Source organism: Phocoena phocoena, chromosome 12, assembly GCF_963924675.1.
Source record: "Phocoena phocoena chromosome 12, mPhoPho1.1, whole genome shotgun sequence".
NCBI lineage: Eukaryota > Metazoa > Chordata > Mammalia > Artiodactyla > Phocoenidae > Phocoena > Phocoena phocoena.
Genome location: NC_089230.1, coordinates 32,914,364 through 32,941,882, shown reverse-complemented (window position 1 = coordinate 32,941,882; position 27,519 = coordinate 32,914,364). Strand labels below are relative to the sequence as shown.

The 27,519-nt window shown below is 35.8% G+C and overlaps 1 protein-coding gene across 1 annotated transcript in view; it reads left to right on the top strand.

The window, feature by feature from the left end:
• LAMA2 (laminin subunit alpha 2) overlaps nucleotides 1-27,519 on the top strand; it is a 450,165-nt gene that overhangs the window by 180,814 nt on the left and 241,832 nt on the right. Inside the window, exons 13-15 of the mRNA XM_065888629.1 lie at nucleotides 11,237-11,338; nucleotides 12,978-13,189; nucleotides 21,916-22,027. Coding sequence (XP_065744701.1) covers nucleotides 11,237-11,338; nucleotides 12,978-13,189; nucleotides 21,916-22,027 — 426 coding nt within the window. The remainder of the gene's footprint in view (nucleotides 1-11,236; nucleotides 11,339-12,977; nucleotides 13,190-21,915; nucleotides 22,028-27,519) is intronic.

Here is a 27,519-nt window from a genome sequence, read left to right as displayed (position 1 = left end):
CTGAGTGTGTGTGTGTGTGTGTGTGTGTGTGAGAGAGAGAGAGAGAGAGAGAGAGAGAGAGAGAGAGAGAGAAGGAGGGAGAGATACACAGTCTTGAATTTAAAAAGGTAAATCAAGGCTGCATCTCGATATCACTAAAGTAAAAGTGTGACCTTGAACAATTTAACCTTTTGGAACCTTAATTTCCCCCTGTATATGATATGATATAATAATAATAATACTTATGAGATTTTTCAAGAGTAAATAAAATGATGCCAAAAGTGCTATTGAAATTCTAAAGTTTTATATAAATGTTTGCTTGATTATATAAGGCTCAGTAATTGGGTCCCTTAATTTGAGACCTACTGTAATTTTATATTATGCATATATTGCTTAAAAATGTGACAAATGTTTGTTTTCAAGCTTAAAAATACCCAGATCATACTGATTTGTTGCAATGATGTGGTAATCAGAGAATCTTGCTCTGGATGGTTACAAACTTTTGGAGATTGTTTTACATAATAGCAACAAGAACAATGATAGCAGCTAACCTTTATTCAACACTTGTAAAGTGTCAAGCACTATTCTAGATTATTCAATTGAATTCTCACAACAACCCTATAAAGCATTTACTGTTGTATCATATCCATGTTTCGGATGAAGATTTGAGACAAAGAGAGATTAAGTAATTTGCTCTAGTCATAAGCAATTAATAAGTGGCAGGCAGAGCTGACTATTTCTTCCCCAGAAATCTAGCTCCAGAACATGTTCTTTTTCCCACTATGCCATTCTGTCTTTGTGTATACAAGTAGTTTTCTCTTAATAAAATGTGTTGCTCTTTCCTATAAATTTTTTATCTCTAAAATCACAGAGCAGAAAGCAGATGTATATAAAACTAATGCTATCCTGGGGCTCTACAATAGAAATTGCAGAGGGTTACCCTGATATTTACTCACCAACTATAATAAAGTAGCTGTAAAACTTAGCATGGTGGAATTTCAAGTTGCCCAGTGATTTCAGATCTAGTCCAACCTTTCAGCTGATATAGGCATTCCTTCTCCATCATTCTGGACAGATGAAGCTCTATTCATATATCTTCAGGGATATGGATACCCTACAAGGTAGTTCATTCAATTTTCAACAGTTCTAGATATTAGAAGTTAATTTTTCCACATGACCAAACAATACTCCTTCTCCCCACTTCCTTATATAGGCTCAATTTCTGTGCTACAAACAGAGCACGTTTTTTTCCTATTGTACAAGCTAGAGCCTCAGACATTCGAGAAAACAATCATGTTTTCCCTAAGTTTTTTCTTTTTTAAGATTAAAGATTCCTATTACCTTTCTAAACCTTTTGCTCAGCTTTTAGAGCCATCAACATCCTGGTCATTCCTCTTTGAATGAACTCTAATTTGTCAACTACTCTCTTAAACGGTGATATCAAGGATATGCTCTTACTAGCTGTGATTGCAGTTGGATTATTGCTTCCTTTAATCTGTGTGCTAGGTCTCTTCTTAATACAGAGAGCACATTATTTGCCAGTGTATCAGAACGTATTGAAAATGTGCATATGACTTATAAAATATGTATTAGGGAGTGCTGGAAATTGCACTATTATCCTAGCATATAGAAGCTGGTGAAAAGTAATGGCGTATAGTTGCTTCATGTGTGTAAATGTCTAAATGACTTAAATATTGATTTTTTTCCCTTCAACTTCAGATCAAACTTCCCAGTGCTAAAGCTTCCTTATTTTAAAACAAATGCATTTATAGTTTGCCAGTCAGCAGTACAGTAAGTTCCTGTGGTAAGCTCGAATCACCAAAAAGCTCAAATAGATATGTCTAGTTTGGTTTGTTTTTAGGACTGATAAAGATAATAATAGAGAGACCAATAAAGACCTACTTTAATAACAACTGCAAGTTATCTCATGGAGTCGTACAAATTTTCCGAGTTTTTTTAATGCTTTCTCCATCTATTCAATATCATATATTGAAATGATATATGGTGTTGAATTTGATTAAAATTCAGCAAATATTTATGTACCATCTACTATCTGTGAGATACTTATGCAGAGTACCAGAGGGAAACATTAAAACATGAATAAGATCTGAATCCTGCCATCACTGTGACTCTTCCAGAAAACCTAAGATTTTAAAGTGCATTTAGAATTATGAAATAAATATTATTATGATTAGATTTTTTGTGTGAAGTGTGTACATATTTAATTTTGAAAATATATTAAAACAGTATAACTTACAATATTTTTTACTTATATGCTAGGTGCCGGGTGAGAAATTTACCTTGTATTTTCTCATTTCATACTCAGAACAAAATTCTGAGGTAGGTGTAATCCAGCTCATTTTAGTGAAAATCAGCTGAGACTCTGAAGGCATAAATAACTTTCCCAAGGGCCATACAGCAATTTAGAGGCAGAACCAGGATCTGAAATTAGGTCCGGAAAATCTCCAGGAATGGGTTTGATCTTTGGTGTGATTTATATCTGACCCCTATATTAATAGACATCAGATAACTAACACAGCCCTTTATCTGTTCATTCTGGAAGAAGATACTTAAATGTATTTTATTAGCCTGTTGATTCTCCTCTAGTTTCCATCGCACATTTGGGAATGTTTTCTTCTAAAATTCATAATCAGCTTCTACTGCTGTTAATAAAGAATCACCTGCAGAGTTCACAAATGAGGAAAGAAGGAAAAGAGAATAGTGGTAGATCAGTTTAGCGTCAAATCAGAATAGTATTCCAGGATGTGTTCTGGCTTCTGCTTTTGAGGGAGATAAGTTGACTGCTATTTCAAAATAACCTCTATTTAAATAATGTAACCTAAAATTAATTGAACTTATTTAAACATGCAGCAGTTCCAACCATATTTAGTGTTGCTAAAGATATAAACTGTTAGAATTGCCTGTGGGCAAGAGGAAAGCTCTGTTTATTACACTCTTGCTACTTTTGCAATGTGAGGGGAAAAGGCTATACAATAGCCATATACTATCCAAAGTAATGAATATACTTATAAGACAAAATACTTAAGCAGTAAGAGAAAGGTTAACTAAAATTCTCATTCACATAGAAAATAGCAATGCTGATAACTCTTTTTTACAGTGTTTTCATAAATTTTCCACAAGGATTGTATATTTCGTTTTCATTCGTCATTTATGTGAAAATAGTAAGTCTGTTTCTATGTAACTTACTGGAACTTGGATTAAAATGGGTCCTGTAATTTTAATCAGATCAATGTTATATATCATGAGGATATAGTTTTCTGTTTTCTTGGCAGAGAACTTAAAGAAAAAAATTAAGCCCTAGTCAATACGAAACATACGTATATATAAAACCATAATTTATGGTTTATTTGATTAGATCAATGTTTAATAATATGCTACATGTATTTTTTGTACTGAATATTTACTCATAAATTAATCCAACCCAAAGAAAGAGTACTAATGGAAGCTTCCATCCAAACATAAAAAGTAAACAGAAGACAAACAGCTGTTGCAAAAATCCTATTTTTGAGTCTGGGCTTGATAACAAAAAACAGTTTGGAGAATTTGGCTGCTACCATTTACTCGCATCTGTTGAGACTGTACTATTTCAACTCAATATTTAATCAGTGCATGTCACAAGGTAGCAAGTAGTTCTCTAAGTCAGAGAACTTAGAGAAAACACTAAATACTAATTTATGTATGGGATGTTGTACTTCTAAGTGCTTCGTCTTCTATGTAAAGTTTAGCAAATCTGTTCATGAGATGTTTATATTTTTAAGTGCCCCCAGAAGGATCTAGGCATTTGTAGAAAATACATGAAATAGAAAAAGAGTAACCCATTCATTGTAATTTTTAAAAATTTGATCTCTCTACCTTTGGACTTCTTGTTATATGAGAACCACTAATTGTCTGGTTTTCAGTTGCAACCAGATACATTCTTACCTGATCAAACCTTTATAATTCCATTTGCTTTGAATCATAACTGAGTATAGGGAAAGTATAATTGGGCCTCACTTTGTTACGCAGGAGACAGAAAGCTTATGCTGGAGATAAGTTGGCATTACTCAAGTGAATAAACAACTAATCTAACAAAAATTCATATGGGAATCTCATATTGACTTCTTAATTCCTCTAGATGTATCTCTCACAGTTGCTTTGTTTTCCCTCTGCCAACCAAAATGCTGTAATGAATATCTCTTGGCATTATGAATAAGAAACACTGTATATGAATACTTGCTAGGAGGTAGGTTGTGAGAATTTGGAAAAACATGGTGAAAGTTGGGAAGAATAAATATGCGTGAGTAGTTCTGTAAGCAGTTGGAGGACTGGGCTGCAAGGACACTGAATGATCAGGTAGCGAGTGTTACACTGAGGGAGTATCCCTGGTGGGCTGCCACAAAACTCTGTCCTTGGCCCTGACGCATTCACAATTTTAATCACTGCTTTGGATACATATGAACTTTAGATGATACAAAGTACAGAGGGATGCAAAATTATCTTATCGGGTTGGAAGTGGCCAAGTCTAAAAGGAAAAAAAAAATCAGAAGAGGAGAGAAGGAGATGGTGGGAGTGGGGGTAGGGTTTGAGGGAGATGTGTAAAAGGAAGGAAAGAAGGCAGAAAAAGCAAGCAGAGAGGAAGAAAAGAAAGGGAGTAAGGCAGGCAGAAAGTAAAATTCCTCAAGTTTTTTTCTTTGTATCTCCTGGACTGCATAAAGTAGCCTCTTGCCTTCCAAAGCAACATCTCTAGAACGTATGGTCCTCATGTGACACCCACAACTCCTAGTCCATTTCCTGTGCGTCAAAGATGATGTAACTTTAAGATCTCCCATGTAAATTCTGCCTGTTCTCTAATTCAACATCCCCTTGCATCGGTTCTATTCTAATGATCAAGTTTTGAAAGGAGGGAAACATGCACTTATCTCAATGTTATAAATGTACAGAAGAGTATAGCAAAACCTGTAGTGGAATACTTTTTCGTTTTGAAAGAGAGCTTCATGAATAGACGCATTAATAAACACTTAAATGGGAGGATACCTTTTCATAGTTTAATACTCTGGGGCTTTGGAATCTAGAAAGATGAATCGCCTGCCCTCTTTGTGATACGAAATTGAAATTGACAGCTCTGTTTCACTTTTCCTGCTCAATATTACAAAGCCTTTTCCTCATTTGATTTTAGTATATCCTTTCTGAAATATTTGCTGTGGTAAGAAAAGCAAATATTAGGTTTCACACCCCATTTTGTGGAGTAAGAGTGATGATGTTCTGACATCAGAGGACCAAATATTCCAGGCTTATTTTTCTGTGAAAAATTTCCTTGCAGATATATTGTCCTCCATAGATCATCCACCCTTCATCCCTCAATCCATACTTCTTAAATTGGGGGGAAAAAAAGAGAGGCTAGAACACACAAAACCTAATACTAAGTGCTTTTGTAAAGCTTAGCTTTATGAATTAACTTTAGCCTTTTCCACTCATGAGGAAAAACTTTCCTGCCTCATTAGATCTTTAATGCAAGGTGCTACATGCGCACTGCATTATTAAGTGTGACATTAGGCTATATATTGCATAGTAACTATAATGTTACTTGCAATCAAGCTGTTCCTTTCCCCTGAAGGGAGAATTAAAACAGGTATTCAGGGGAAACAGCTACTTGCATTGCTCTTTTCTTAATGGGGTGAATTTGAGGATCAGGAGAGTGAAGGGCTTAGCACTGAACCATCTCCAGGAATGGATGGATGGGTGCTGCTCCTTTGTCTTGCAGCGCCTTCACAATTTGATATCTGAATCTCCCCAAAGGGAATTTTGCTTAATAGATAAGGGGAAAGATAAAAGGCTAGGTCTTTGGGAACTCTTATGGAATGAAATATTTTCATTAAATTCACTTTCTCTTTGTATTGAAAAGGAATATAATTTTCACCTCTGGTACATATAGTCTAATCCATCCAGTAAATATAAGAAAGGCCCTAAAGCAAACTGGAATTGCACTTATTTCTACCTGTGGAAAAGCATATTTCTCTAGCCAATAGAACGATGCCAGTTTAGTTCCCAAATAGCAGGAGAAAATGAAATGTTCTATTGGCTGTACATGCAGTGCTCTGTAAAATTAGAGAAATCAGTGTTGTCCCCAAAAAGGACTAATATGAAAACCTCAAATATAAAATTAATAGAGTCTACAAAGTCCAAGATTGTGGAAAGTTAAAGTTATGCATAGTACACATAACTTACCAATGTCATGTGATGTATGGTTAGAATTCTTTAATGTTATTGGATGAGTTGGTTTATACAGAGCTCTACCTGTTCTTCTGTCCTTTAGTTCTTTTACTAGTTGTGGTTGCCACTGACTTCTCAGTAGACTTTAAGAATATCACTGAAAGAACTTTTTTCCCTCAGTCTTCTGTCCAGCGGGACATCAACCAGGCAAAGAAAGAAAAGCAGCATTTGAATGGTCAGAGAGCTGTAGGAATGAGAATTGCAGCAGGAAAATTACTTTAAGCACACATAAGTAGCAGAATGGATAGATACAGAGGCTAGATTGGGAGTTCTGAAACTTTTTCAATTTGTGGTATTCTTAGTGTCTCCATATTTTTCTCACAATGCCTTCTAGATCAACTGAAATATGCCGCAGTAGTTAGGGCTAAACAACTTAATAAATATTTGTAATTTAACAACTTAGCAGTCATTAAAAAATAATGCACATAAATTTAGACAATATAATAATTTCTTTTCTTCATAAATTACCACAATTACTTACTAATGGGATCTTTCTTGCTGAGTAATATTCAAGTTCTCAAAACCGAGAATCAGATCAGACATTGCTGCCTTTATTTTCTGTTTCACATTGATTTTCGTACAATGCTTGTTTTTGTTTTTGTTTATCACAGCATCCACTGAAAACTTTGCTTAACAAAGATATGACATGGCTGAAAATGCAAGTAAACAAAAACATAGCTCAAAATTTTGAGAACATCCTCTAGAGGAATATAAAACTATCTGTTAAAATTGTGAACTACGTAGAGCTAGTTGTTTGTGTGGTGTCCAACCATTACATAGTATTGCTGTATTTCCTTCAAACATTTACAACATCCCACAGTGCCTGTGTGAGTTTACTGAAGTGCCCTGGGACATCTCTGCACAGATTTTGTGAACAGGGGGCTAGATAGATCCTACAGAGTATTGAAACTGCATAGAAACTTGAATGATACCATAGATCCCAGGGCCACTAGAGGTTCTTCATTAGGCAGGTGCAACAACAGAAGTAATTGTTGATAACACTTTCCCCAAAAAAGAAGACTGAAGTCAGGGAATTGAATTCAAATGCTTGATGAGGACCTAGTGAGTGGGATGTAGCAATGGGAACAGAAAGTTAGACAAGAAGCATTTCAAGGAATAGGATTGAGGCACTAATCTGATACAGAAAATAAAGTGAAAACAATATTATGTTGTACCTATGGTTTCCAAATTACAGTAGAGAAACAAAGCAATTGGCTTGACCCATGCTTCATGGAAGTTAAGAAAATAGTTGTTTCCTGGGAAGACCCAGATAATAAGATTAACTTGGGTATGTTGAGTGTGTGATACATTACTGAACAATCATTCAGTACAGAACTGTTACAGGCTGAATTGTTCCCCAAAATTGTATGTTGAAGTCCTAACTCCCAGAACCTCAAAATGTGACTGTATTTGGAGAAAGGATCTTTTATTCCAATTAATTAATTAAGTTAAAATGGGGTTCTTAGTGTGGTCCCTAATACACTATGACTGTTGTCCTTATAAGAAGAGGAAATTAGGACAGAGACAAACACAGAAGGAAGACCATGGAAGAATACAGGAAAAAGATGACCATCTATAATACAAGCCAAGGTGAGAGGCCTAAGAAAAACCAACCCTGCTGACATCTTGATCTCAGATTTGCGTTGTTTACCCAGTCACTGGTCCTTTGTTATGACACCAGGAGCAAATTAATACAGGGACATGGGACAGGATAGAAGATACAGATTGAGAAACCAGCTATGAACATAGTTCAATCCATGAGAGAGGAATGGAAAGTCAATAAGAAAGGATAACCAAAAGAGAGTGAGAGTCTTGGAGACATCCATACACTGAGTATAGAATAAAAGAAAAATGTATCTATCACAGAGACAGAGTTATGACCTCTGTCGTACTCCAGGGGAAGAAGTATCAGAAAAGTCTAATGTAGTAGAAGACCAAGGAGTCAAGAATCTTAAGAATTATCACATGACACATAGAACTGGACAAAAGCCCATTAATGGTTGCTAGATAAAGCTGATAAATGACCTTTCAAGAAGCACTTTTAGTGAAGTACTAAGGGTGGAAAGCAGGCTGCAGCTTGATAAAATAAAAAAAGGGTGGATGGGTAGAAATAAAGAAAACGAGTGTAATACCACATATCTTAGAGTTTGACAGCAAAACTAACAAATAACCAGAGATAACAGCTAGAGGAGACAACAAAGTTAATTGATGACTTGCAGCCCTGTGCACATTTGATTTGATGGAGAGAGTGAAGATTGGGATACTGAAGGAATTATAGGAGAGTGGAGAAGCAAGCATGTGGGGGAGCCAAGTAAAAATGGCATTTGGAATATGGAGCAGTACATTGATGGAGAAGAGACAGAACTCCTCATCCAGGCCATATATGAAAGGACAACTTATATTCTGAGTATTTGCAAAACTTTTTCCCCCAAAAAACAATATTCCTCAGAAAAGAAAGTGTTATCTTATAATTGAATCATTATTACAAAGACCTTACAATGGTATGTACTCTTTGGGGAAGACACATTAGCTGGAAACACCACCAGGAAGTGCTTGTTCTTATTGCTTATGAAGAGATTACTTTATGGAGTTGAAGGAAAAATAGAGGCAAAGGAGTTTAACAGAGAATAAGTAATTATTCCTAGGAGGTACAGTCTCTAAATTGAAGGATGATATCTTAAACAGTCTTTTAAAAAATTACCTAAGTACTTGACTAAGTAGTTATATAGAGGTGATCATAAATACACACCTTAGGATGAATGAAGTAGACAATGATTTTAATATTATAGAAATGAACACTGTGGTTTGGGGAAAAAACACCTGGTAACAGTATCATGCATCTATTTAAAATTTCCTGTTTTTCACAACTTAGATGGAAGCAAAATAGATTCACTCATGAAAATTGTTAGATGATTCAAAAACTGGTTCTAGTGTTGCCAAAGCATGGGTATCAAATATGCGTGGAAGAGTTTGGAAAAAAGTTTTTATGAAATGTGAAACCAGTTTTTCATTATTATTATTACTACTATTACTATAAGCCCTCAGGAAAATAGGTTGAATTAATTCTATTCCTTAGTTCATGTTTTATATTATCATTGACCCGCAAAAGGCCCCTCTCTTTTTCTATGTAGTTATTTGTTCTTTTTTCCCCGTTTCCACCCTCCTTACTCTCCCATATTATATTATCTCATATACTATATGACTGATTATAAGCAGGTATGGAAAATACACTGACAAATCAAATATTGTAAAAGATCAAACATTTTTGTATTTCATCTTAAGTCTTAACATCTGGGATACTCAAATTACACACACTTTGGCTCTTTTTATTGGCAAAGTGGGAATTACCTTTAATTCTAAGTTTCTCAAATTGATTTAAGAAATTAAGAATTAATTTACATTGGTCTTTTATTTTTTTAAAGAAACATATTCCAGAAGAATAATAACATGTAATCCAAATTTTAAATAATCAAAATACATTTGGAAGCTCAAAAGTTTGCGACATTATAGATCTATGTCCCAATGTTCTTCCCAAACTCAATCCCTACCTCCTACTAAATATTTTTATTAATTTAGGAAATTCTGAATAGTTAAGTCCTCTTTGAAATATATGAAACATTCTTTCTGCTGCCTTTCTAGACTCCTGTCATTGAGAAAATGTCTGGCTGATTTTGAACAAGCATGCTATGTGAAATTTTGGAAGCTTATCTTAATAGAACCAAAAACCTTTTACATAGATTCGCCCCTCATTACTCACAATAATGCCAAGGGCTATAGTCCAGAGAGATATTTATTATTTTATATATGAAAAGACATTAGAATAGGGCTATTTCTCAGTGGAGCAGGGGAATAAAAGTTTTCTGAATTTTAGTTCCTTATAGAGCTCCCTGTAATGAGCTCTTAGAAGACATTAGGAGCTGCAATTTTAAAACCCTGTTTAATCAGCCATGGCGAGCTATGTTCCATTCCCTATGGAACAACTCTGAGAGGAATCCGGGTTCCTCCTCTTCAATCCAGAGCATGATCGGGAATTGCTTTGTGGTCAGGGTCTGCTGTGAGAGGCAAAAAAGAGCCTAGGGCTGCGAAGCTGGGTCTGTTTGTCAGCATGGAGGAAACTGCAGAATACAAATCATCAGCTTTGTTTTATGAGTGTCTATTTACAATGCTGGGGTGGAATTTTTTAAAAAGCACTGTAGCATTTGCATCGAGCCTGTCACTCAAGCTCCAGTGTTGATTCCTATCCTGTAAATGATCTTGCTTTCCTATGTTTTTATCCTTTCTGCAAGGTTACTGTCAATGTCAGCGGATGTAAACCTCAAGCATACATTGTATGGGGCTCGGCATGCATGTTGGAAGGAAAGAAGTTTGTTTAACGAAAAGGGATAACAGCATTCATTCAAACTAAGCATATTTGATTGCACAGGGGAAAGTGTATCTTCTTTGGGAGTTTTGATTGAATTTTATCATGATATAAAATTTGCTGCTACACTTCTTTTTCTTTGACCAACAACATTTCCCAGCTTAGCTTATAGTCTAGGTAAAGTGCCTGTGAAATGGAGTGATGTCTTTGCTGAAAGCATTCAGACCCACAGAAAGTGAGTGACCCTCAGGGATGGGTAGAAATCTCCCAATTTTAACAAAGATCCTTCTCTGTTTGGGAATTTTAAAGCTCAAGCTACACACCAGGAGAATGACAGGAGGGGCTGTGTTTGGTTCCCTGGAACTTAACCTATTTCAGCAAGCCTGCAATACCAGGGAAAATAACACATGAATTTATATTTGTGTCAGGCTTGCTGTTGATGGGTAAGGTTCGTATAAAGGTTACTCCTAAAGAAGTGTCTATCATTCTCACTCTGCACCCTCATGATTTCTGCTTCTTCCAAATCCTGCCCTCTAGAGCAATACAATAATTTTAAAATAATAACTAAAACATGATTTAATGACCCATCTCCAGTCCTGTAATGATTACGCATCTCCTCTCTTGTAGCTCACAGCAGTTGGAGGACAATTGACATTTACTGTATCATACGACCTTGAAGAAGAGGAGGAAGATACAGAACATATACTCCAGCTTATGATCATCTTAGAGGTAGAGAATGGAAAGTGTCATTTATATTTAACTGCTTTACACTCTTATGTTATTTGAGGTTATTCCTTACTTGGCTAGTTTAACATTAATTTACATACTACTAGAGAAAAATATCATATTTTGGGAATTTTTTTATGCCAGTCTTATGTTTCACTCTGAAACATAGCTAAAAGACTGAGCATAGGCATTGGGTTCCAATGGTAAATGGGAGTTTTAGAGCAGATTTGGAATTTAAATTTAAAATTTAATGACCATTTTCCCAAGAATATAAGGATACTGAAAGTATTTAGGCAAATGGCAGATTTACATAGTTGTACTTTTTCCATCTCTCCTTGCTTCCAAGTAGATTTTATTGTTGATTTCCTTGTTTATATTAGGTAGAACTAAATGGAAAAGGAAACATTTATTTAGGTGCAGTTAAATCGAATTCAAAACTCCTAATTTAGGTAAGAAAAATATAGGAGAAACTGCTTTTGGGATTTGGAGGGCCATAGGCAGTTCCCAAATGTTAGAAGGCTAAAGTTATCACAAAGACTGTCTTCCATCCTTTCTCATACTCTTCCTTTCACATAACACATGCCCTCCTCCCCTCAACTCACACAAAATCACACATTTCATGCATATTTATGAGTCCAAATGGATCTATGTTGATTTAGCATGAGGCTCTGTTGTTTTTTGTCTTAAAACTTTCATGCATGAGAATCAATTTAAAAAATTCTTTCCCCAAAATGGGGCTTCCCTGGTGGCGCAGTGGTTGAGAATCTGCCTGCCGATGCAGGGGACGCGGGTTCGTGCCCCGGTCCGGGAGGATCCCACATGCCACGGAGCGGCTGGGCCCGTGAGCCATGGCCGCTGGGCCTGCGCGTCCGGAGCCTGTGCTCCGCGGCGGGAGAGGCCACAGCAGTGAGAGGCCCGCGTACCGCAAAAAAAAAAAAAAAAAAAAAAAAAAAAAAAAAATTCTTTCCCCAAAATGAATGTTCCCAGTATTAGATGAAGTGATCTGGGTGATATATATCATTACATATGTATGTGTATGAAACTAGAATTATGTCATGGAATTCCTTTGAGATAAAAGGGATTCTCTAAATGTAAAATGTTGAGAAGTTACGTATATTATTAATACGAATGAACTAAGATAAAATGTTAACCCAAATGGTAATGATGCCATTATCCTATTGTGAACATTAAACTGCAGGGTTTTTTCTTGTTTGTTTGGTTTTTTCCCCGAGATAGAAGAGTCCTTTATAACAATAGCTTCATACACTGTTCTAAGTTTTCTTCCCTATTTTCCTATACAACCCCCATTCACCATAAAATAGTATATTTGAAATATGCGATTTTTGTACACTTCTGTAAAACTGAGACATTTGTAGTCACATATATCTATGAGTTGCCAGGTATTTATTATTTTAATTAATGGGGGAAGCAAAATCATGCATAACCAGAAAGCTTATACTTTGTGATGCATCTGGTTAAGGCTAATATTTGAATTGTTTTCTCTGCCTTTTATACATACTAGAAATATGCTGACTGACAGGGGAAGCTAACCTGAAATTAAAAGCCTACTGAGGATAATCCACAGAGAAGAGAATACCTTTTTTCACAGTTTTACCCTTTTATACTTTCCTTTTCTCTTTAGGGAAATGACTTGAGAATCAGCACAGCCCAAGATGAGGTGTATCTGCAACCATCTGAAGAACATATTAATGTGTTGTCACTTAAAGAAGATTTATTTACCATACATGGCACAAATTTCCCTGTCAGTAGGAAAGAGTTTATGACCGTGCTTGCGAATTTAAAGAGAGTCCTTATACAGATCACATACAGCCTTGGGATGGATGCCATCTTCAGGTAAACTCAAGAACTGCATCTCCCAGTGTTCACACATTTACCTTGGGGCAAACACGCATGTGCTGAGTGACTGACGATCCCTAAGGTTTGCTGTCTTCAAATAGTAGATAAGAACGGAGCACTGGTTTTCTGAAAAGTGTTTCTATTAAGCTTTAAAATTTTACATACCCAAGATGAATTTGTCTTAGTCATTTTTTAGTATTGATGATTCTTTTTCAATTCTGCCAGAGCATGCAGTAAGAATGATTCCCATACTGAGAAATGCTATACTGGAAAAGAGTCTCCTTTACGATGACTCAGATAGTGGAAAACTAAAGTGATACAATTCCAGGATACCCGTATTCAGAAAGTGGTTTGTAAAATATTTTCTTCCATTAATTAATTCAGTCGTCTCTGACTTAATAGTATATAGTTTATGATGAGAAATATAAGCACCTTCATTTAAGTAACTACAAGGTTTTTTAAAAAAAATACTGTAATGGCTGCATGATATAAAGGAAAGTATGAGCTTTGGAGGTAACCTGACTAGGAATTAAATTAGCTCTATTGCTTATTGTATGTGTGACCTTTGGCAAGTGGTTGGTCCTTGTGGTAACTTGATTTCTTCAAATGTGAAGTGGAGAAAATAGTGCCTACCTTTCAGGGTCGTTGTGAAAATTATATGTGATAATTATGTAAAGTGCTCTTTACCTAGAATGCTTTCACAGGATTATTCCTTTCTGTTCTCCATTTTTTTTCCTTAAAGAAGGAGCTCCCTGACTTGAACCAAACATCCATAAGGGGCTGACTGTAGGCTGCTGTGCTTTCCATTTTTAAAACAATGTTGGGGCTTGCCTGGTGGCGCAGTGGTTGAGAGTCCGCCTGCCGATGCAGGGGACACGGGTTCGTGCCCTGGTCCGGGAAGATCCCACATGCCGCGGAGCGGCGGGGTCCGTGAGCCATGGCCGCTGAGCGTGCGCGTCCGGAGCCTGTGCTCTGCAACGGGAGAGGCCACAACATTGAGAGGCCTGCATACCGCAAAAAAAAAAAAAAGATGTATTTTTCTGACAAAATTTTGACTTTGTGTCTAAATGAGCTCTTTTCCTTTCTCCTTTTCTACTCTAATAGTAAATAACACAAGCTCTCGTGGCAATTTTGTCCTAAATCAGGTTAATACGATGAACAAATGTGACCCCAAACCAACAACTTGGCATACCCATAATCAAAGCGATGTCTCCAATACTGATTTATCTGCAAAAGGGGTTTTTTATTACTGATGCTCCCCTACCTCCTTCATTTGCTTGCATGGCCTAGTTTGTCTTTCATTTGTAGTACTTTAACTAAGCGTAATCATCATTACCATCTCCCAAAGGAGCGTATCGCAGATTCATAAACAGAACCACTGCCAAACAATGTACCTCTTCTGCAGAGTCAGTTCTGCTAGAAGCTGGGTTAAAATGCCATGAAGATGAGAAGCAGCCCTTAGGAATTAATCATGTTTTTTCACATTTAGTAAGTAGAGATTGCCACGATGTTTAACAAGTACAACAAGATGAGTCCTCTGGATTTCAAAATAAATGACAAGCAAATTGACAAAAAGTGGCTGGGGGACTTATTTATTTTTGCCAGCATTGTTTCTCAGACTAGTTAATCCAAAGACATGAACCCCCCTGATTCATGTCAGATAATTTTAGTGTCTACCCATCTGAAAATCACTAGTTTCATTTGAGCCTGCTGAGGTTTCCCCATACACGAACAACGTGTTCACAGAGTGTGTCTATGGGATCTGACACAGGAACTAATCCGAGTAGGTGATGCTTTCTGCAGCCTACATTTTGTAAGGCACTGTGGTTCAAGAAGTGAAAGCCATATCATATTTGAAACTCCTACCCACTTCAGGTGAGCCGAAAGTCAGCATGAATCCCGAGTCAGTACGCTTGTTATATTTTATTTATCTCTGATCTACTAGTAGATTGAGTCATATTTATAAAACATCATTTGAATTGATTTCAACTTGTCTTGCACAGTAGGCTTCCAACTTGGTATACAGCTTGTGTGCAAGCACAAGTAAATTGAAGCTATCTCAACAGAAATCCATGTTTAGAATTACTTAAGGAAGATTTATTTCCAGGGTAGTTCTCTCAGCAAATGGGCTTACGTTCCTCCTGTTATGGAGGAACTGGAATTGAATAGTGGAGGGAGAAGTGGGCTGCAGGTCAGGATTTTGACTTCTGTTTTCATCTTAGCGATTTAATAGTTGTAAACATAAGTGTCATTTTGACCTCTTTGGATTCAATCACCTCATCTGTAAAATAAAGATGAGGACAATTGCTTGCCAATGTCAGAAAGTCACTATGAGAATGGAATTAGAGGACTGCAAAAGCGTTTTGCTAATGGCAAATCAGCACACAAATCTGAAACATTTCTCTCTGACCTGCATCGTTCCAGGGAATATACCACTTTTTCCAAGGACCGTTAAGACTTGGAGACATCTAGAATAAAGCATGGACTGATATTTCTAAAATTGAGACCATTTTTGCTGTCATTTCTTTTCGACAATGCTGAGAGGCCCATACGATAAAATTAATTGATTTCCTTCTCATTGCCCTCATTGATAAGATGAAGATAAAAATGGAAAAATTTTCATTCTTCCTTTAAGAATGTAAGAGAAATCAACTTAACCTAACTGTGTATCTTTCTCCTTTAAATTCACCAAACCTTGTTTTTAGTAGCATCCTTCATATTTAGCTTGATCTTTTTTCTTATACCCTATAGTAGACATTAGCACAGTTCATCAAATTTTTAATCTCCTCCTTTTGGAATATTGCATTTCCTTTGAGGGTAGGTGTGGTCATAGGACCTGGTTTAGCCAATGAAATCTGAGCTGAAATGATGTATTATTCCTCTCCTCCTCCCCCCAAGCCCTGGAAAAGCATTGAATTGCCAGTTTGAGACTCTGTGGAGCTTACTTAGCTACCAGAAGATCAAAACAGCCTGAAATATTGACAGCACACATAGGTCAGCTACCCGGAATAGTTACCCAGACCTGTAGAGGATTTCACATGAGTAAACTTTTGTTTTCTGTTAAGCCACTGAGAATTTGGAGTTGTCTGTTACCACAGCATAACTGAGCCCATCATGACTTTATTGTGATGCAACCCATGTGTCTTTATTGCTTGAAAAGAAATACGAAATTTCTCCAAGGCAAGATGTTTTCACATGCCTTTTAATAGTAAATTTTTTGGCATGGGTATCAAAAATATTACACAGAATTTACATAATAAATAATCTAGAAAAATCCTTATAAACAAAGGAGTGTTTTGAGGCTTGTGGAAATAGTGTTGATAGTATACTTCTACCTTTTGAAATTAATGATACAGGTAATTGCATTTTGATGAAATTATTATGACGAGGGCTCTCAGGCTCTTAAAAAGATTTATGTAACTTGCTCTTGGGAAGAGGTTCAGCCAGGGTTTATGCCCACATGTGTTTTGTCCCCATTATCTTTGACTACCTCCCAAATCTATTCTGTAACATTGGATTCATTATTAATGATACAGGTAATCGCATTTTGATGAAATTATTATGACGAGGGCTCTCAGGCTCTTAAAAAGATTTATGTAACTTGCTCTTGGGAAGAGGTTCAGCCAGGGTTTATGCCCACATGTGTTTTCTCCCCATTATCTTTGACTACCTCCCAAATCTATTCTGTAACATTGGATTCATTCAGTCTGCCAGCATTTACTGAGTGCCTTCCCTGTGTATTTGAGTCGCAGCTCTCTCTTCTGTAAAATGGCAAAAAGAATACCTAACTTTCAAGATTGAATGCTAAGGTGAGAAAATGATGTATCCAAAACATCTGACCTGCTATCTAGTATATGTTGGGAGGCAATGTCGAGTAACAGGCTAACCATTGGGTTTGGGTTTGAGTCCGTGCTGCACCATTTGCTAATGGTGTTATAGTGACAAGGCACTTTACTTCTCTGAGCTTCAGGTTCTGGCTTTGTAAATGTGGATAAAAACATGACTACCACATTAGTTTCGTTGATATTTAAAGGAGCTATGTCTCAAGTTCCCATGATAGTGCACAGAAGACACTCAGTGCACAGTAATTATTATGTGATAGTTCTAGGCTAAGGAAAGAGGATACAAAGATGGATAAAGGATCATTGAATTCAAAGAAGGCATAGTCGAGTATGAAAGGCAGACATGTAGTAACGTTTATGGTGGTATAATAAAGAGTGCAATGGAAGTGTGCCTAGAGCATCCTGGTGGAACTAGGGAGGAAGAGATGAATTCTTATATTAGCATTTAATATATTTTTGATGAATGGCTGCAACAATAGCAGATTCTGTCAGTTATTTTCCTTACTTGGTATGGGATTGAAAATGTTTGGAGAAAATGTCTAGCTCGTTCCCAGATGGCCCACTCAGACATTGAATGAACCAGTGAATGATTGTGTTGCCTTTTTAGGAATGAAGTAAAAATGATCAGCCTTCACTAATTGAGTAGTACTTTGTGGAACTTCCACAGGACAGAGGCTAAAGGAAGTTCTAAGTCATCATCTTATGTTTTGTCAAAAATGAAATAGAACAGAGCACCTGAACAGCGATAAAATCTTTATGGTGACGAACCTGAAGTAACATTTGTTTAAGTAGAATTAAATAGATATCTTCTATACAAAAAAGGTGAATTAAGAATATAAAAGAGTTTTAAGATCAAGTGTCCTGTTATTTAAAGAATAGTTTGGACTTTTTTCTTTTTGTGTGTGTGAAGCATGACATAGCTAACTCTGGTGGAAAATATAGGAAAACAAAAATATTAAGAACAATCTTTAAGACAGTTCCAGGACAGTGTTTCTTATATGATTCCAATATTTTCCATACTAGCTTATATAATTATATCTTTTCTCTTCATCCATCATCTTCTGTATTTCTCACTCATAATAATAAAGAGAGATAGCCAGCTAAAGCATTTGATTTAGTTGACAAGTCTTTGACAGTTCGTGCATCTCCAAACTTTAGTACTTTATTACTATCAGCATTATGTATTTAAATCAATGCAGCCTGTATCAAGAAAATAAAATGACCATATTGAAGGGAGAAAAAGAATAAACTGCAGCCATCTTCACGAGTAACACTAAAAACTGTTAAACACATTAAAATCCCATTTAACAAATAGCAGAACCTAATGAACATTGGGATTGCTCAGTGAATACTAATGTGGAATATTGCTGGGAAAGATGTTTGAGTGTTGAAATTTCTCATAGCTCAGAATGGTTACATAGATTAAGGAGAGGAACATCTGTTGTTTCAAAAGACAAATGAAGGTTGGCAGTTCATTGAAAATATTTTTGTTTTTGTTTTGTTCTATTTTAAATTGTTTCTTAAAGCAGTCAATTACTCATTTTTCTATTTTAAAACATTCCAGTAATCTTTCTTTATGTTTTGCTCATTAATTTTATATTGAAAATCCTGGGATTATATCTATATACAATTGACCAGGCTGCTGTTTAGTAAGTTGCGAAAGTCTTTTGTATGATAATCAACTAGTACAGTAATCATGAAATCATCTAATTCTGAAATTAAAGTGATCAGAAATACAAGTTTGTCATGCGACAGTCCATTAATTGCAGGCAATTAGATGTCACAATAAATTCAGATGAGTTCTGGCCTCTGGCCTCAAGTCCTAATGCTAACAGTTTTCAATTTATTTTCTTTGTTAGGTAAAACAAGTAAGTTTTCTTCTACTTATCTGATTTCATTCATCTGAAATGTGGATCCTGGCTTCAGTGTATCATTTGTTATGGAGTATGTTACACATTGTTTGTAATATGGCTACATTCCATTCATCTATCCATTTATTTATTCATTTATGTATGTATTTGGTCTTGTATCCATCCATTTATCCATCTATCTATTCATCTACCCACCACCTGTCTATCCTTCTATCCATCCAGAGATTCATCCATCCAGCAAAAATGTGTTGAGCATGTATTGACGTGATCAGGCTAGGTAGAGACGACACAACAGGAGTACTCATAAACTCATGTTAGCATAAACAAGTACTATCCTTATTTTAGTAACTCTTCCAAACCTTATGTTGTGTTAAAAATTGCCAGATCTAGGAATTTCACTCCTAGTTATATACCCCAAAGAATTAAAAGCAGGCACTCAAAACTAGTTGTATACAAATGTTCATAGCAGTATATTTACAATAGCCTAAGAGTAGAAATAGCCAACCATCCATGAACAGATGAATGGAATAAGAAAATGGTAGATTCATGCAATAGAATATCATTCATCCATAAAAATGAATGAAATACTGATATGTGTTATAACGTGGATGAACCTTGAAAACATTATGCTAACAGAGAGAAGCCAGACACAAAAGGTCATGTATTATATATGTCCATTTGTATGAAATATCCAGAATAGGTAAATCCATGGAAACAGAAGCAGATTCTGCCAGAGGTTGGGGGAACAGTGGACTAGAGTGTGACTGCTTGATAGATACCGGGTTTTATTGTGGAAGGGGGAGGGGGCTAATGAAAATGTTTGGAACTAGATAGAGATGTTGGTTGTACAACACTGTGAATGTATTAAATGACACTTTAAAGTGGTTAGTTTATGTTATGTGAATTTCACCTCAATTAAAAAAAATATTGCCAGTGACACTTCATATACAAGTTTATTTGGTGGAAAAAATTACCGTTTGAAAAATTCTTTCAATCTCTGTGTAACCTGAACACTGTAAAACAGTGATTTTTAATGCTTGTAGGATTAAGAAAATCACAGTAAAAACAATAAAGATTTTAGAAACTTGTTGCTGAAAAGCTTACGACTTGGTTAAAGGTTGTCACTTCTGAAGATACATTTAATGAGCTGATTAACTTTGTTCTCTGGCTTGATTACAATATAGATTCTCAAACTGGCAAGCTCTTTGGTAATTGTGAATCGCCAAACAATAAAAATCTACCACCACTCTTAAGAAGGCAACTGAAAATGCATACCCTAGCAAGAATCACTTACATCTTTTTTATGGTTAAATAATGGCATATTATGTGTTACGGAGATCTATCAGTCATTTTAAAAAACAATAATTATCATTATGAATCAATAGCAGTCATTTAATTTTGTGCTCTTAGAGTTTAGTTAAAATTTATTTTAATACACTAAAATGACAAAAATCTAGTTTTGGGGATGGAAATAGTATTTCTTGTACTACTCATGTAGTCATTTTGATCCTGTTGCAGCAGTCTATATATGTTAATAAAATGCCTGGCATTTTATAACCACGTATATGAGTTATGTACTATATCAAGAGCTTTACATTCATTATTTCATTTAATCCTTTAATCAAGCTCATCGTTTATGGACTCTTGTTTTATCTCCATTACATAGATGATGATATTGAGGCCGAGAGATGTTAAGTAATTTTTCCTAGGCTGTGGGACTGGTAGATGTCAGAGACAGGATATGAATCTTGATCTGTCTGACTTCTGAGTTTGTGTTCTTAACAATGAAGATTTTACATTTTGGTTTTTTTAATGGGAAAAAGCCAATAAGGCACTAATAACATTTATTTAAATTGTGAATGTATATTGGTTGCATATTTGGAAAGAAATACATGCACACACTATACATATATACTATTTATGTAACAGCATTTTTCAATTTGACCAAACCAGCTTTTCCTAGGAATAATGAATGATACCAAATCTCTGTGCTAAAATCACCAGATTGTACAGAAATACCAATAAAATGAAGCCCGTAAGTACAGAAAACAGTGAATTTAATTTAGGCCCAAAACAATTTAGGAAAATAGTTCTAATTCAGCTGAGCATTTGAAAAAGTTTCACTTTTACCTACCAACATGAAGATCTATCTCTGAGAAAAAGCAACCAAAATAATTTCCATCTTTCATTTTTCTTTAAATTTAAAACGTTGGACTGAATATTAATATTATGTCCTTCTGCTTATCTAGTTTAAATATTAAAAATAAGTCAGTCATATGAGTGTTTTCTGTTTTAAAAATTCCTTCAAGTATGTTTTTTTTTTTTTGGCTGCATTGAGTCTTCGTTGCTATGCACGGGATTTCTCTAGTTGTGGCAAGCGGGGGCTACTCTTTGTTGCAGTGCGCAGGCTCCTCATTGCGGTGGCTTCTCTTGTTGGGGAGCACAGGCTCTAGGTGCGCAGGCTTCAGTAGTTGCAGCACATGGGCTCTGTGGTTGTGGCGTGCACAGGCTCTAGGGTGCACGGATTCATAGTTGTGGCTCGTGGGCTCTAGAGCACAGGCTCAGTAGTTGTGGCACATGGCCTTAGTTGCTCCACGGCTTGTAGGATCTTCCCAGACCAGGAATCGAACCCATGTCCCCTGCATTGGCAGGCGGATTCTTAACCACTGCACCACCAGGGAAGCCCCTTCAACTATGATTTTAAACTCTGTATCTCAAAAAAAAAGGGGGGGATGGAATCAAAACACATAGCCAAAAACCAAGAAATGAGCAAGAATAGTCCTGTCTTTTCAACATTTGATCGCGGTACTGGTTGTGAGCACTTTTAACTGGGCTGACTTTGCCTAATATGATGAATGACCAGAGCATCAAGTTACGGATATTCATTTGCCTTCTTTTTCAACATAAAAATGTGCTTATATTTACATCATTGTTTCTGTACTATTCCTCAAGGGATGTAACACCTAGGAGTCTGTTGCTTATTTACCATTTCTTTTTCCTTCTGCTCCAGGCTGAGCTCTGTTGGCCTTGAATCTGCTGTCCCCTATCCTACTGACAGAAGCATTGCAGCAGCTGTGGAAGTTTGTCAATGTCCATCAGGGTATACTGGCTCCTCCTGTGAAGTAAGTTTGCAAGAATATAGCTTCAGTGCATTCTAAGTTCCTTCAGCATTATTTTCCATAAACTATTCTAAAATAAGCTTAGTTTTTTCATCAAGGATTGCACAAATGATAGTGTATTATTAGTTAAAGAAGAAACTCCAACGTCTGCGAAAAAGTCATGACTTTCAAATAGTGTTACTCGTGTAATGCCAGCTTGAAATCAGGTTTCTTGTAGAGATATTTTGCCTTATGACATATAGCTAAAAATCTGATGTTTCTTTAAGTGTTTGTTTTCGATTTAATCTGTTGATGAAATAGGATAAATGATGGTGGAATAATATTTCAATATATTTCTCTTTCATTTCCACCTGAGTACTTACGAGGAATTTAGCACTACTTCTTTTCTTTTTCACCCTTTCCACATTTTTTAATCCATTTTTGAATCTACTTTATTCCTAAGAATACAGCCAAATCACAGTCATCTGAAGGACTCAGTCTTTAAGATGTCCAGAACATAATATATGGAAGAAATACCTTGATCTAGAAAATTTCCTACAGGTCTTTGATTTGTTTAGCACCTAAAGTTTGAGATATTTATTGCTGTCTCAATATTCTAGATTTATAATAAGATTAATGTTCCTTACTTAATATCACAGTGTGTCATTCTAAGGTAATAATTTTTATTTACTTTTATGCATTTTCTTTAGGTAGTTTGAAAATTGATTTTACTTGAAATCTGGTCAAAAAAATATAAACACCATTTCCCTTGTAGAGGGCATGGCTTGCGGATAAATGGGAACTTAAATTCTTTAAAAATGGTGCCTTTAAGGAATCATCTGACTGTACCAAGATGTTCCACTTCAGCACACTATCCCATTATGCCATTTACAGAAATACCCTAGGCCTTGCTTTGTCGTTCCTCTTGTACTTTAAAATAATGCATGCTACGAGAGGTTACTCAGGGCTTAGAGTCATATTGGTGACAAATGTGTTTTCTTTAACTGGGCTCAGATTCACCTATCCGGAAATAAAACTAAATGTAATTCACTGTCACTTTTCCAAAATTCAAATAGAGAAGAGAAAAATAATCATGGAAATGAATTAGCTCTGTCAACCCAAATTTGATTTTACATGTAAAATAAATACTGTACTTGATGAAAAGTATTTTTTTATTAAGAGTCTAGCAGTTTTTATTTCAAACCAGAAAGCTCTCTTTGAACCTTTATGTTCTTATTTCAACTGAAATAATAAATACCTTGATTCTATTCTTGGTTTAGCACTTATTCCCACGTTGGTTACTCTCAGTGCTCCTCATCGTCTTTTATACAAATTTAAAATGCCCATTGAATCTAAAATTGTCTGAATATTAGAATTATTTAATTGGTTATGCATTTTGTTTCTTCTTTTCTTTCTTCAAAAATATTTATTAAGAATCTTTGGTAAATTCTGCCCTAGATGCTGAGGGGATTATCAAGAAGATTATACCACAATCCCTGTTCTTAAAGAGCTAACAGTCTGTTTAGGGAGACAGAACAAATACCTGTGAAAAACTGGATCACAGCACTATATAATTAAGGCACCAGTAAGTGGTACAGAGCTTAAGTGCAATAGTCTTTCAAAGAGATGAGCAATTCCAGTGGAGAGAGACGTCACAGAAAGTATCCTAGGGTGGAAAAACCTCAAATTGGATGCTAAATAATGGTAACGATTAGGTAGGAAGAGAGAGAAGCAAGCGAGTGTGGGAGAGTCAGAACAAAGAAGCAGAGCAGGGATAAGAAAACCTTCCTGTGCCTCTCACATGATAATTGATAAATCAAGTTACTTTGGAATCCATAAAAGAATTTAGTTGAATCAGAAGACAATGAACTCTGGAGTTTCTCTCTGGCTTCTTAGTTTTTTCTACTCTCTAATAATTCCTTCTTTTCTTTGAAACTTCCTATCCTTAAACTCACTATTATCTATTCCTATCCTTTCCTAAATTCATTTGCTTTTTTATTGAGTTCCTAACGCCAGGCACTCTAGTTTTGTTATCACTAATATCACTGGATCCTTTAAAAGCTGAGTAAACTCCAAAGACTATTAATGTCTTAATTCTAGCTTACCAAAAACACATTCTATAACTCCATTATAAAATCGTTCTCTTCTGTTTTGTTTGGCTCCACAATGTTGATTCAGAATCTTTTTTTTCCTCATTTCTACTTCTTATAAATCCCCCCACAGTTCATCTTTCAAATATTTTCATACTTTCCTAGTATCATCATAATTCATGTCACTTGACAAGTGGAACAGGTGAGGAAGTGAAAGCAAAGTTGGGTACAAAAAAAGTTGTTTTAATTCAAATCTCAGTTCCCTCTTCTATATGATGCCACAAAGAAAATTTAGATAAATATGATAAATTCAATGAAGAAAATAAACAGGGTGCCTTGATAGAGGTACTGAGAATGGGTATAGGAAGATTAGATGGGAGGGACTACTTTATGAGAGGTTGTCAGGGAGGTTTTCTGAGGCGGTAGCATCTAAACTGAGTTTAGGGTCAGCTTAGGTAAAGGAGCTGAGGAGGAAATGAAACAGAGTTTGGAGTCGGCAAGGAGCTGAGTTGGGGCGGGTATGGCTGAAGCTTATAGCAAGCAAGTAAGAAAGTGGCACAAGGTATGATTGAAGGAGGCTGGCCATTCAGAGCTTTGCATGCATGATAAGAACTTGTGGTTTTATTCTAAATGCAATGGAAAGAAGGCTTTAAGCTGGGTGATGCCATGGTCTGAGTTTTATATTTTTTTGAAAAAGTCATTATAACTACAGTGTGTAGAACCTATTGTACATGGCAGGAAAGGTAAGAAGGAAAATGGTTAATATGCTACTGTGGTAGAATGCAATGATGATAGTGGTTTGTTAGTATAATGACAGAGGATGTAGAAAGACATGTGTTTATTCTAAATATATTTTGGTAGTAGAACCAATAGGACTTACTGATAGACATGCCATGGGAGAGTTGAAAAAACTGAAGATTTTAAGAATGAGTCAGATGATGAGCTTGAGCAATTGGATGTGGTGCCATTTACTGAGCTGAGGAAAACTGGGAGAGGAACAACTGTGATGGGGAGGATGAAATCAACGATCCATTTTGGAAATATTAGGTTTGAAAGAGCTGTGAAGTGTATTGTCAATGTCCAATGTAGGTCCTGAACTCAGAAATATCTGTCTGGTCTATAGATATGTATTTAGAAGGAATCATCAACTAGGGGACTAAATAAAATGACCTGGGAGAAACTGTGGAAAGAAGAAGAAAAGTGACTAAGCCCCCCGGAGCTCCTGACAATGAGAAGTAGGTTGAAGCAGAGGAGACAGCAAAGAAATGGGGTGGAAACTTTGGGACTGTAATATCATGGAAGTTTCGAGAAGAGGACTTTTGAGGGAGATAGGAATCAACTAAACCATATCCTGATGAGAGAGCAATAAAGTGTTGATTGTAGAATTGTTTATTAGGTTTGGCTCCCTGGAATTTGGTGACATGGACAAGGGCAGTTTTAATCAAGTGGTGATAGCACAGGACTGATTAGGATGGAATGAAGCATAAAAGGGAAGTGAGGAAGAAAAAACTTTTTTTTTTTTAGTTTTTTTTCTTTTTTTAAACTTCTATCGGAGTATAGTTGATTTACAATGTTGTGAAAGTTTCAGGTGTACAGCAAAGTGAATCAGTTATACATACATATATATATACATCCATTCTTTTTAGCGCAGTCTTACTGAAAAGAAAAACAGGTAGGTAACTGAAAGTTATAGGATATTAAGGAAGTAATTTTGTCTTTTTTTTCTATTAGCTGATTTTTGATGGAGATACTCGATCATATTTTCAAGCTGATAGTAATGATCCAACAGAAAGGAAAGCTATTACTGACGCAGCACAGAGAGGAAATACTGGGAAGACAATAGATAATGGAATACAGATTACAAGTGCAGTGATATTCCTTTGAGAGGATGAAGAATCCTGCATGCCTGTTGCAGAGGGGAATATGACAAATGGAGATATACACTTATGCTTGTGGACTTGGTAGTGGAAATTTGGCTTCCAATGGCTTTAATTTTCTCTGTGACTAATGAGATGAAATTACTGGCTAAGAGAGAGGTGTAAAGAGTTGGGAAATTTGAAGAAAGAAGATGGAGTACATGTACAAATGGAGTAGTACATTTGCAGATATATATATATATATATATATATATATATATATAACTTATTAATGACAATTCCATGAATATTTGTCCTGAAAAGAGTAAATCAGTTCTCTCCTTGTTATCAACACCCTTAATTTCTACCCCCTTCTGGATATGTAGCTTTACCAGTTTTTAGAAATATATATTACATTACAAAATCTCTTCTATAATGAGTCTAGGGTGACAACAGTTTTAATGAGGAGAAACTATTAGAAGAGGTTAGAAAATTGACACCTTTTCTGTACTGCGCAAATTAAGAAGAAAGTTGTTTTGTTTTCCTTTCAAATATGAAGTATCAGCTCATCCCTTTTTTTTATGTGTTTGCTATCGATGTTCACATTTAAGAGTCCTCATATCCTGAGGCAGAAGGAACATTTCCAACAATACACAACACAATTCTATATTATTTATTACTTCAGTGGTTTCTCTCTTGTTTCCACTTTCAACTGGGAAAAAAAAAGCCTTTTCATGATATATTATGTCATAGTTAACCATCCAGAAATATGGTAAATAACCCACAAAATGCAATTTTAACTTGATGGAGATCATAACCTCCTAGAGGGCAGTGAAGTTTGTCCCCTTATTTTGCATCCCGTCCAATTTATAGTGACCCCCACGGAAGAGAAACTTAAACATGACGTGAACTGAAAGCCAACACAGACACACAGATACTGTATGGCCCAAATACCCTTTTTCTAATCAGAGTTCTATTTTTGGATGGTAAAGTGTTTCACACTTAGAAAGGAAATGATAGATATAAGTAGAGTTCTAGTAGAATAATGCCATAAAATAAAATATCAAGGGAATAAATATATGGTAAATAAATCATAAACTATTTTGTGTAAATTTGAGAAAGCATAATAGGATGGAGGAAGTTGAGAATGAGAGGTATAAATTATATGTGTGTGTGTGATCAAATGTTAAGAGCGGATACTACCTTTCTTCCAAATGACTGCAAAGATTTTCTGAAAGTGACAGAGTTATGGGCAGTTTGTACGTGGGAAAGAGAGGTCACTCCAGAGAATCTATATTCCTTGGAATGACATTAGGCGCTCTCTTAGGCTAAGGTTCTGAAGAGTCCATTTCTGTCGGCTGCTTTTTTTCAGTACTTTTTCTTCCATTTTCTTATCTGTGCTTTTTACTTTGCAACTGTCATGTTTCAGTTCTTTATATCTCTGCTTTATTTTGCTATTTCAGAACAGACATCAAGCTAATGCTTCTTCTAATCTCATACCTGCCAATAAAACTAAGGTTAGTACGAAGGTCCCATGTCAGGAGGAATAGCTCTGTAGCAATATTTCCAT